This window comes from Oreochromis niloticus, linkage group LG23, assembly GCF_001858045.2.
Source record: "Oreochromis niloticus isolate F11D_XX linkage group LG23, O_niloticus_UMD_NMBU, whole genome shotgun sequence".
NCBI classification, from domain to species: domain Eukaryota; kingdom Metazoa; phylum Chordata; class Actinopteri; order Cichliformes; family Cichlidae; genus Oreochromis; species Oreochromis niloticus.
Genome location: NC_031986.2, coordinates 41,623,763 through 41,636,465, shown reverse-complemented (window position 1 = coordinate 41,636,465; position 12,703 = coordinate 41,623,763). Strand labels below are relative to the sequence as shown.

Below are 12,703 nucleotides of genomic sequence, written 5' to 3'. Positions count from 1 at the left end.
TACTTTTCAAGATAGAGCAGCATGGTGGCACGGTGGTTAGCACGGTTGCCTCACAGAAAGACCCCGTCCTGAGTTCAATTCCACCATCAGGCCGGGGTCTTTCTGTGTGGAGTTTGAATGTTCTCTCCGTGTTTGTTCTCTCTGGGTACTCTGGCTTCCTCCCACAGTCCAAAGACATGCAGTTAGGTTAACTGGAAACTCTAAATTGCCTATAGATGTGAATGGTTGTGTGTGTCTATGTGTTATCCCTGCGACAGACTGGCAACCTCTCCAGGGTGTAACCCCCACCGCGACCCTGAAAAGGATAAGCAGACTTAACAAAATATATCTTTTTGAAAATATTATCGTATATTTTAAACTTCACCTGAATTATATGCCTGCTCCAAGGCAGTAGGTCTCAACTAGGTCTAGGTAGAGCTAGTCTTGAAAATGAAAAATATAAATATATTTAACTAAATTAAATATTTAATTAAAAGTACCATCTGAAAAGTGTTGTATTGAGATTAGACTATCTATTGACATTTAGGTTTTTGTTGTACAGCTTGTTGTGTTTGCTCAATCCAGCATGAAATTTGGATGAAAATAGCATTTTCCTCTGAATTTCACATTCAAATGAATTCCCCATTTTTTATTTTTAGTTATTATGAAATTCAACTACATGCCATTAAGAAATTGTCACTAATTGTCTTTTTCAATATGAAGTGTTTTTATTAGTGTGTGCTCAAATATGGAACTTTGAAAAACTGATTTATTTTAATATTTTACCTAGCCAATACCTGTACCTGTCCCAAATAAGAAATCCTGATTCGTTTTGATGGTGAGAAAGGTCCAAATTTCAGACTTTTATCTTTAATAGTTTTCGAGATATTCAAGATCAAACATGGCTTCAAATTTCACCATGCTGGACGTGGGCTAACCAACCATTAAAAAAAGAGAGACTTTTAAAAGTACTTGATATATGAAGTTAAGATTTCTCAGCAAACATTATTTACGCCCAAACCTTGGGCCATAAAAATCTTCAGCAAATTGGACACGATCGAGCAGAAAATGTTTAAAACTTTTAACCTTTTTTAGGATTAATAGTTTAAAATAATGCTTATTCATCTTAAATTGGGCCTCGGTAAAGCCAAGAAACCATCTGGAATAAATTCATCATGTTGATGTAAAAACTTCCAAGTTAAATTTCTAATGGCAAGGAGCTGCAAAAAAGAAGAGCAATTGTGTAGTCTGGTGAAAAACAACCGTACCAACTGCTTGATTACAGCTTCTGTAAGCACTTTTGTGATGAGTTTATGTACTTTGTCTCTACTTTTAAGTTAATCGAAATATAGCACTGTTTTAATCTTGTAAATGACGATATAATTTAGACCAATGACAGAGCAGTGTGTGTCTACTTATTTGTGCAGTGTAATGGGTTTCTCAGCCAAATCAACCCCTTGATCTTCCAAATTCCAAAAACCAAGATGCTGATGCCTGTAAAACCACAGAGCAAAGGTGGACATCCCACTGTCTATGTCAGCTGCTATATATACTTGCTTGGTTGGACCAAAGTTATGAGCTTACCAGCAAACCCGCAGACTAATATTTCAAGCTTGTATTATGGCTAAGAATAGCAGATATGTAAATACGTAGTTATTAATCTGCACACAAACACGTCCTTACTCAAAGATGTAAACAGACACTGATAAACAAGTGCAAAACCCACTCTGCGTATTCCCTCTGACCTCTGGAAAGTTTTCGGTGTTTTCCTCAGTTCTCTTTCCTCAGCAGAGCTTGGTGCCAGTCCTGAGCTCTCTGGCCAAGCACGCTCGGCGACAAAAATATCACTCGGACCCCACCGTGCACAGATGGCCTCTCAGCTTGGCTTGTCACGACTCACGGTCTATTACAGGAGGTTTTGTGATGGACGGTCAGCCTCTGAAGGAGAACTTCTTCCACAGGGTAAATGGTCGGAGACCGAGAGGATGCCCTGACTGTTGCCTGGCCCTTTGCCGGGGGAAACCGTAGGGTCTGGAATGAGACTGCTGCTCCAGCAGGAAGTCATGCGTGTGTGAGCCAGGAAACAGTCGGCGGGCTGTAGCAAGGATTAAAGCGGTGGATGGTGGTGGAAATATTTAGAAAAGCTGCTTTAGCTGCTTCGGTGCACTCTGAGGGAGTCTCTGTTGAATAACACAAGGACTAATACTCAAAATATTATTAATATTCTCTCATTAACTGGAGCTCAGAACATTATCATTATCATTGGATAATCATTATCCATTATTGGCAAGGACGTAGAGAGGGTGTCCGAGTGTGTGTGCAGCCTGTCAGGATGAGTCGCTGAGGTGTGCGAGGTGTATTCTTTAACATCTTGGTACACATAATGGTCTTGTCTAATCAATAGGCGGTCACTGTCATGGCTGAAGGGCATGCCGGCAAAGACGCTGATGAGATATGGGACGCGTGAGACAAAGGGGATGGGGAGCGTCATGACTTGTTTACTGCAGCTGTTTGCTGTCAGCACCGCATTTAGTGGCTTTCACTGCTATGTCTCTCGTGCCTGGTCCTGCCAGACAGACAGACAGACAAGGTGATGAGCAGACAGCAAAGCCCCTAGTGGTAAAATGAACAAGACACGCGGAGAATGCTGTCGAGATTGGACAAGAGTTAACGAGGAGACAAGCAAGGGGACATTCAAGTCATCAATACGGGCCACTGACAGGTCCTGTCACTGCACTGACACGTAGAGAGCTAATTATCAATGCTAATCAGGAGGGTAGTCAACAACAGCAATACAGAAAGGGACATTTTTGTCCCCAGTAGCAAATCAGTAGGCTGAAAGACCTCACGTCCTGTTACCCAAAGGGACAAACAGGAGCTGATTTAAATCCCTGACAGGAGGACCTGACACTGCCAAGGAGACAAGCGCCGAAGCCCGAGTAACGAAATGAGTGTGAAAAAAGGCTCCTGTTTTCACTAATATCAAAATCTTTTGAATCATACAGCGCTGAAATGAGATAATGGATGCTATTTCTATGAGCCAGTTATTATTATTTTTTCAGTTTTATTGTTAGTTAAGAAAGACTGCTTCTGTTTTCAAAGTTCATAAAAGAAAAGTACTATAAAAACAAAATGTGACTAAAAATATCCACACATATCTCATCTGGTACCTGTGGTTTATAGCTCAAAGTGTGTCTTTATGTTCTTTCTTATTGCTGTCATTAATCCTTTATGTATTTGTTTTTATAGTGGTACAATCTTATGACAGAACTGATAATAAATAAAAATGAAAACAATAAAAACAACTAGATACAGTGATGCTCAGACTGGTGCTCACAAAAGCTACATAAAAAAGGGGCCCGACTGAACAGAAGAGATAAAATATACTGGACTTGGCAATTTATTTATTGAGGAAAATATGATTTATCTGTTGGGTGGAAATGTATGTGGATTAGTGGTTAGTTTCAATTTGAAATTACAATCAATTATTTTCACTTAAAGGTTTGACAATCAGCTGTGATATTTACAGCACAGGTTTATGGAATTGAAACACTGTGCAAACAAATGAGACTTTGAAAAGAAGTAGTTGAGTAAGCACTGAACCATATCTATATAGCTTCTATATAACCACAAATCCACAGCTGGATAGGTTTTGTACAAATGGAGCAAATTCAAGACATTCTGATCAGTCTATAAAAAACACCTGAAGAACACGGTCTGGAGCGGTGAGGCCACTATGGGTGATCTGTAAGTGTTTAAAGGGGCCTTTCATACTGGTCCATGTTCATGTGAATAGGTCCACCTTCAGCAGAGCGCTACACAACAATCGTGTGCATGAGAGGGCTGAAAGCTGAATGCCACAATTCTGTGAAAAAGGACATTTGCACCTTGCTACAGATAACATGAATAGTTCAGAGACTGCTTAAACAATATGTGGATGGGTGGAAACCAAAATACAACTTTGTGGCTTAAATGAGAAGCATTTTGCTACGAGAAAGGAAAACACAGCATTCCAGTGTAGGAATCGTATGAAAGATGGTGGTGGTAGTATCTATGTTTGGGCCTGTGAATTCTAACAGTGAATTGTCAAGACAGAAAAGGTCAGAATGGTTCAAGAGTAATTAAAGCTTAAAAGCTTTTGGACTGGTCATGTTAACCTTCTGACCCAAACTCAGCACTTCATGTTTTCAGTAGTAGAAAAGACTAAGATTTCTTCTAGTCAGTGTGGAGGAAAGTTCAGCTGCAACTTTCGGAGCACAAGCTAACCGTTCTCATTCCTAATGCGTAACATACCGACGATTTGTCACATCCTGAGGCATCTCATAGTAACCCAAAAGGTAACCTTCCACGTCCCTATGATACCGCCGGATTGTGGATGGAATTCAATAGCATGACGCTCCCGGTATTAGATACTGTTTTCCAAAGTGATTCATGATGAGAAAGTAAACGGTTCCAAACGGTTCTCATGTTTCCGACGGGTTGGGTGGCTGAAACATAACATACCGACGATTTGTCACATAGTGTCGGTATGTTACATTTTGGGATGACAACATGTTGGGCTACTAAATAAAGTAAAAGGTCATGTTTAATTATTTTCCAAAACAAATATATGGCCAAGTCTAATATTCTTTGTCTCCTTTCTTTAGCATTCTCCTTATTTACTTTCAGGACTTAAATCAAAGGCTTAAGAAATTTTCTAACACTTATTAACAGTGGATTCTGTGGCTTCTCAGTTCATTTCGACTGATTTCTGTTGCTCTTACATTTGAAATTTAATGTCAGTGCCTTTATCTCCAGCACTTTAGCTGCACCTTAGCTGACTTGTCCAGCTCCACTGTATTTTGAAGCCCTCAATTCCTCTCAGTATTTGAACCTGAACTGAAACTGAATTTCTTTTAGTACTTCAAAAGTTTTCAACTACACATTTGCAGCACCACATTTCAGCAGAAATGTTGCCTTTTCTAGTGCAAATAATATCTGCAAACTTTCTTAGGCTTTCCAGCCTTATCAACATATGTAAAAGAAAAAAGAAAAAAACCTACCACAACACCACCGGTGATGTACATATGTGTTTGTGCATCTTTGTGAGTACTCATATGAGGACACCTGTTCATCTGAGCATGGCAACCACATTTGTGCAATCAACTGTGTGTGTAGATGCGGGTGTCTATGTGCGCTGGCTTGCATATGTGAGCACCTATCCATTTGCGCGTGTCTGTGTGATGTGATGTGGATGATGTGTGGTAGTGAAGCATATTTGCCTCCAAGCTATATCATTTGCATACTTGTCACAGCCTGTCCATTGGGTGTCAGGTTCACTGATGCATACTGTGTTCCATTGGCAGCTCTGGTATTCATGGAGTCCCACTGTTATGGTGAGGTGCCTGTCGAGTGCTGTTGCTTTGGCAGACAGACATCACATACACATGAAGATAAAGAGAAGCACCTGTTTGTCTATGTGCGTATGCACGTGTGTTTGAGAGTGTGCACATATGTACCTTTATTGCCAGTCAAAGTCAGCTGTCTTGGCTGTCAATCCATGCTGTATCAGTGCATCTAACCTACTGCTGTGAATAAATACCCAAACATTGTTGCTTGATTAAATCAGGAGTGACCACCTTTGATGAGACAAATGCCATTTTCTTTGCATATTTCTCTCCACTGAAGGAAAAAAACTTGCAGAAAGAGAACATAAAAGAAAAGTGCATTGCTCCTTTAAAAAACAACAACAATAAAAAAAAAACCCTGACTGTATTATGACAGAAGAAGCAATGACGCTCCCTTCAAAACAGGAAAAACAAGTGCAAAGTCTTCCAGGGAAGCAAATTCTTAATGGCTTTAGAAATTTTAAACTAATTCTTCAAAGTCAAAGAGATCACTGTTGCTCAGATAAAACAGAAAAAGAACACAAGCGCACACACAAGGTAAGTAGGCTCCCAAAGCTTACACAAAAAGAAAAACACACTAGCTATGTTACACACGCACACAAACCCACAACAGAAAGCGTCAAGCAGAGTTTTGAACACGATCCCAGTTTATCTCAACCTTCATCCCCTTTCCCTTCCAGATGAACTTCCACGGTGTGAACTGGAAGGTCCCTCAAAAAAACTGCAAAAAAGTTTTACTTTTTAAAAAAAGAAAGTGCAGACAATAAACAGGGCTAAAATATTTTTACTGTGAGTTTGCTGTGTGGTATTTACTTCGATGGAACTGGCTGCAAGAAGAGCATGCAAGCATAAAGAAAATATAGGAGGTACGAGCATGCACACGTGGAAACCGGCTCACAGGTGTTAAATGATTAGAGGACAAAGAGAAGACAGACACACAATAGAGGTTGTCCCTGCTGTTTCAGAGAAGAGGATTCTCAGCTTGACTAGATGATATAATGAGCTGTTATGTTCTGGGTGATGAGATGAGAGGAAAGGACAGAATAGAGGAGACACACGAAAAGAGAGGAGGAATCAAAAAACAAACTCAGACAGACACACACACACATTGAATTACGCTGTTTTCTGAGCACCTTCAAACTGTGACCAAAGTCTCGGCTGTGAGAAAGGTTAAGATTTCAATTTTGGTGGCTACAAGTCACAGCAGTGGAGGAGAGTCAGGAAAAATGAAAGGGCGAGGGCAGCACTTTTGGAAGGTGGTAGGAGTTAGGGGCCTAGGTTATTATTTATTTGTCATGTATTAGTTTAGGGGATTGTGCATGTGTGTGTGTGTGTGTGTGTGTGTATGTTTGTGTCAGGTGAGAAACAAGAAAGGGGAGGAGTGGTGGGTGGGGGGGCAGATGCTAAAGGTCTCTGTTGATGATTTGCACGCTCCATCGAGCTGACTGCTGGGGCATAAAAACTTACATGCTCGGTTTCTTCAACCCGCCTGACCTCAATCTCCACTCTACACCAGGTCCCTGTGCTGCGTACCCACCCTGTGGAGCTCCTCCTCTTTGGAACCCTCCCTTTTCACAACCTACATCACACACACACACATTTGGAAAACAAAGAAAGAAATCCTCCCAACAGACGTGGGTTCTCTCATAATTTGACCTTCAGAATAAAGGCACACAGACACACACAAACAGAACAGGCTCTGAACCCAGCGCCGCCACCACCTCAAACGAAAACACAGAGTGGAATTTGTTATGTGCATTTTGTTTAGCATAACAGCCAGACACTTGTCTCTTCCGTGTATTACCATATGTTTTTTCTGCGGCTGCCCTGTGTGCATACACATGCTGGTTCTTCCATGTGTGCAATGCAACGAGCTGAGATGTTTCTATCAAAAGCATTAAAGTCATAAACCTTTGTGGAAAACACACATGCAACATCACAATATGCATTTTTTAGCCTCTATAAGCAGGAAGAGAAGACTTGTTTTTATTCAGCCTCTCGTCTGTCACTTAAAAACAAAAAAACAACATTACCATAAAGACTAGTAGTGATGCATATGTATAACTGATCTTCCTATATCTAACTTTCCATGTGTTAATGAATCGTGACTTGCCTCTTCTTTTGGCGAGGCAGATTTTGCTAGTTATTGGCACTAGAGGGCACTGGGGCTGCATCTATATCCACCCACCCCTTCGCCTGTGGAGTATGTGTAGGGGAGCACATACTTTTCATATGTAGGGTCCTTATCTCACTCTCTAAATCTCTCTTTCTCCCTCTTCTCACTCACTCTATCGGTAAGATCAGACCGCCATCGGCTAGGTTTCAGGAGCTCTTCAGCCCTGAGAAGGTCAGCCGAAGGAAAACTTCCTCCCGTCCGCTTCCATTAAGACACCTGTGACCTTCAGTCTCCGTGATAAATGTATGGCTGTGCTCATGATTGTAGCCGACAGAGATCCCGTTTGTTTCGCTGTTTTACAGCAACCACCGCTTCGTCTGCGCACACACAAGTGCAGTGCTACATATGCCAACGCGAGCCCCTTTCTCCTCTCTCTTTTGTAAATGAAATCAATAGACACAGCTATCACATCCCTATTCTGTCACTGCACATCTGTCGCAACAAGAGGCAACAAAAGATCAACATGCTTTTCTAGTGAGTACACATGACCTGACACACACACACACACACACACACACACACACACACACACACACACACATGCGGTAACGCTCACAACACAAACATTAAAATAATGACTCCAGTGATTACAAGATCAGTTGGCTTGATTTCAGTGGGAGATTGTTGCTGCGGAAACAGTGTTTGTTTGGTGTGTTTTGGATGAGGAGAGGGGAGAAATAAAGAGAGAACATTATTGCTGTTCTCTTCACTTTAAAGAGAAAACAGATTTTTTTCTTTAGCTTCCACACGGAGAGATCACACACGGTGAAGGATACATGTCTCCTCAGTGTAGGGAACAGGAGCGGTGCTGCCAGCTGTCATGTAGCTGTAGAAGGACACCTCGAGAGTGTAGCAGTAGGACGTGTCGTCGAGAAGACCGCCAAGGAAACGCCTACCGGTACCGGCCTTCACCACGTCACGGTTAAAGGAAGTGTTGGACTAGAGAAACAGATGGAAAAAAACAGATTCATTAAAGGTTTAGATTCAAGTCTTTATGTCGGCAGAGATGCTGGAGTCTGGAGATTGTTATAGCATTTGTTGCATTAAGTCTGTAATGCAACAAATAGTATAAAAACTACAGAATTCTACTACAAAATGTTTCCCAAAGTCCTAGAAAACCTAATCTGGAAAGAAGAGGTGTATGACATGAGACCAAGTAGTCACACTATTTTCAAAAGCCTGAAGGGACAGACACCTTCTTCCAGTCCAATGTGCTGGTTTTTGGTTTGCTGTCACCAGTTTCTGAAAAGCGTAGTACATCTCTGTTGTTTCTGATGGATCCTTAGAGGTTCTGTTTTAACCAAACACGGCTACAGCTTAGAAATTATCAAAAAAAAAATCACAACACACAGCACAATGACTGGCTAGAGAAACCATGCAGAGGATTCAAGTTCCCTGCATTGCCTGGTGTGACTGTTTGAGGAAGTGTTTGAAGCACGCAACCAGTGTTAGGCTAAAAACAATCCTAGTTATGCAGCTCTCTGGGCAGCACAATTTCTTCCTCTCTTGGAGCGAGGACAGACTGGATGTTAGTGATTTACTATCTCAACATTATCTCAAAGTGGTATGAGATGAGAAGATGAGATGAGGCTAGCTGGTTAGCGTAATTCAGTAGATAGCTCTGCAGCACAAAACATATCTGCTATCTCTGGCACAACTTCATCACAGTTAATTCCTTACATTCTGTTGAAGAATCGCACACCCCAAACCTTTAATGAGTCAGAAAATAAACACTGATGTTTTACCAAGTCTGCTTTATGAAGAAATAAGCAAGTGCTTGCAAGTTAACTATTTCTACGTCTTAAATTTCACCTCAGTTCCTAAATGTCCACAAAACATGAATGCAACTTCTCTTGCAGACACGCAGAGGCAGAGTTTGTTTAACTAAAATCAAGCCGTTTATTAAAGTGGTGGTGAAAATACAAAATGGGGTACAAGAGCAAACCTTAACTGAGAAGTAAATCTAGTGTCCAGGAGCACTAGAGCTGGAAGACATGAGAAGAAAGTGAAGTGACGCTCTGACAAAGACAAAGGGGAAGACGGGAACTATATTTACACAGAAAAGGGATAATGGGCAGGGGTGCACATAAGTGGTCCGCAGGTGCGCATTCGCTGCCAAAATAAAAGACGCGCACCAGATAAGATGTTGCAACGTGCATTTGCGTACATATAAAAGGCACTGTTTTTGTCAGGTGAGAAACCACTTTTCTGACAATACGCGCTTCTTTTGCGGTTCAAACACCTTCTGACATTTCTCTGGAGGTGGAGGAACACCAAAGTAATTGCTTAAAGGAGCTTGTTTCTTCGACATCTTTAAGAGTTCTAAACAAATGTCTGTCCTCCTCCAGAAAATCTTATGTATGCAAACGCGCGTTGCAACTTCTTATCTTGTGCGCGTCATTTATTTTGACGGCGAATGCGCACCTGCGGACCACTTATATGCACCCCGGTTATGGGAGTGGAAGAGCTGGGGAGAACGAGACACAGGTGAACTAAATCACGGGAGACAAGACGCAGGAAGCAAAACTAAAAGCAAAGCACAAAGAACACAAACACCCAAAGTAAAACAGGAAGTAAAGACACAGACACATGAATGAACTTAATGCAAGGGATTTGACACAAGATGAGGGGAACACAGAGGGAGGAAAAAAACTAAGGCAACTAGGAACCAAGAACAAGACTAAATTCAATAACAGGAACAAATACAAGAAGTAACACAAACACTAAGCACACCTGGAATCTCGTAATACTGACATAAACTAAATTGGAAAGTCCAAAAACCCGAAAATAGACCCAGGACCATGACACCTTCATGTCGAAAATCATCTCTGGGGGTGAAATGAATGCTGAAGAGTCCAAAACCAAGGCAGGGCATCAGGTCAGGAGCAGAGGAGTGTGCTTTTTTTCCAACAGTCACAAGGTTGTGCACATTAAATCTCCTACAGAGTGTCAATAATACTAATAGGAGTCTGAGGGAGAACATTCAGCACAAACAGCCTGAACTGTGGCACATTGTGCTATGGTGTTTTAAACACAACTTTTCCAGCCACATAAAAAGTATTACTAGTTAACACCCTGTGCACCAGGTTAGCCTTCCATTAATCAAAATCAAATAAAAATCATGTGAAATGGTTAAATGGCTTTGACAAACCCATGACAGACCTGACCACATATTCGCACTTTCAAACACTTTATTTCCCGGTTGATATCTCTACAACTCACAGCTGCTGCTTTTCAGCTGTCAGGCCCATACAAACACCACCACCAACAACAGGAGCTAGTTCATTCTTCTTGAAATCCAGGTGAGGCGTAATTGCTGATGCCGCTTCAGTCGGTGTCAGCCTCATCGCAGCGGTGCCACAGACCACGGCCCCTACTCCCCCTCCGCGAGTAGGAGAGGGAATCAGCCACGACTGACGGCATCCCCAGCCCATGGTCTAGTGGCAGGGATGTGTTAGATCCGGGGGCAGACCGCGTGTCCAGCAGAGGCGACGGAGCTGGTCTGCAGTCTGACCGCGTGGCAAGCGGTGGCGGTGCAGCAGTCGCGGACAGGCGGCTTGGCAGGCAGCCGGCGTGCACCGCACGCTGGCCTCTGGTGGAAGCGAGGCAGGTCCAGCTGGTGCGCAGACCCCCGACTCGGCCAGGGCAGGTCCCTCCCGCGCTCTGACCCCTGGCTCCAGCTGTGCAGAATCCCTGGCACGCTGAGCACGTCCCTCCGGCGCCCCGACCCCCAGCTCCGGCAGAGCAGGTGGCTGAGCAGGACAGGGGCGTAATTTCCAGGGGGGTTAGGGTGGTTACGACCCCCCCAATAATCAGACCCAACCAATATAACCCCCCGTAATAGAATTATGAATTATCTTGCATAAATAGGCTGTTGATTTTCTTTACTCATTTCAGGTATTACCAGCAAAATAGTTGCATGTTTAATCATCTGGGAATTTACCCAGATTTATTTATTTATTTAGACAGAGATCTTGACCCCCCCAAATGTTCAGCACAAAGTTACGCCGATGGAGCAGGATGTGGAAACAGAGGTTGTTCGGCTGCCCTCCTCCGGGGAACAGGAACGGGTGAAGGCACCTGCCGGGCACCAGCAGCCACTCTCATGCAGTCGAGGGACGTCACTGGGAGCGGCGGCGACGGTGTCGACCAGGACCCGAGCCGAGCTGACAGATTTTGTATTAGCTGCATCCGGCACTCGGCCGGAAACACTGCTGCCTGCTCCCTCTGCGTGCCACCATTTGGGCCAGCGCCTCCATTCGCTGGCCGGGTCGCAGTTCCGCAAATGTGAGAAGATAGGTGGATCACTATCAGGCTGGCATTCTGTTATTCATTCAGCTACGCAGGACAGAACAACTTTTAAAGAAACCAAAGAATCCAAAGAATCGTGTCTACTGGACAATGATATTCCTACTTTCAGCTGCTCCCTTGCTACAAGGGGTCGCCACAGTGGGTAGATGTCTGATTTGGCAGAGTTTTATACTGGATACCATTCCAGCTAGTGGAGGCCCCACTAATATCACTAGTTTTATTATTAGTGATTTCTTTACTTGGTCAATGCGGGGTATGTCCACGTGGAACAGAAGTTGGGTTAGACCACTTCTTACATAGATATAGATCTCGGTTGAGTCATATCAACTCTAAAGTAACCAATGAAAGAAATAAAATAAAAAAGCTGCTATGATTAGTCTCTTCAGTGTTTGTGCCTCGGAAGTTCTTTAAAGTAGTTTTGTACAATGTCATTTCAAAGATTGGCTGTAAATGGCTAAAGCAGGGGAAAAAAATTACATTTATTTTTAGGTCTGAGCTTGTCAGCTATACTACACGGCTATGATGCCGTCTTGGGAGGAGTGCATAGAAAAAAAAGTTTCCATTCACTGTCACTCCACTCTGGTGCACTGAGAGTTGCCTTGCTGAAATGCAGACTTGGCTGCCACCAGTGGGACTTTGCCATGATTGTGTTGTGCTGCTGCTGCTGCTGCACTGGGTTTTAGGTAGTGCTGAATGGGCACAGGGACAAAAGCACAGTGAGGGAGATGACCCCTGGGCCAGCTGTCACACAAGCAATACAGAGAAAAGAGAGAAGTTCTCCAGAAATAGCGTTTTACTTGTCCTTCGTAATGCGGCATAGAGTATAGACGCTGACAATAAGTGACATTTC

At 42.9% G+C, this 12,703-nt stretch overlaps 1 protein-coding gene across 1 annotated transcript in view; it reads right to left on the bottom strand.

Annotated features, from left to right (window-relative positions):
* Positions 1-12,703, bottom strand: part of agbl4 (AGBL carboxypeptidase 4) — a 331,146-nt gene that overhangs the window by 3,422 nt on the left and 315,021 nt on the right. The window contains exon 11 of the mRNA XM_025902946.1: positions 8,319-8,481. Within this exon, the coding sequence (XP_025758731.1) occupies positions 8,319-8,481 (163 nt within the window). The remainder of the gene's footprint in view (positions 1-8,318; positions 8,482-12,703) is intronic.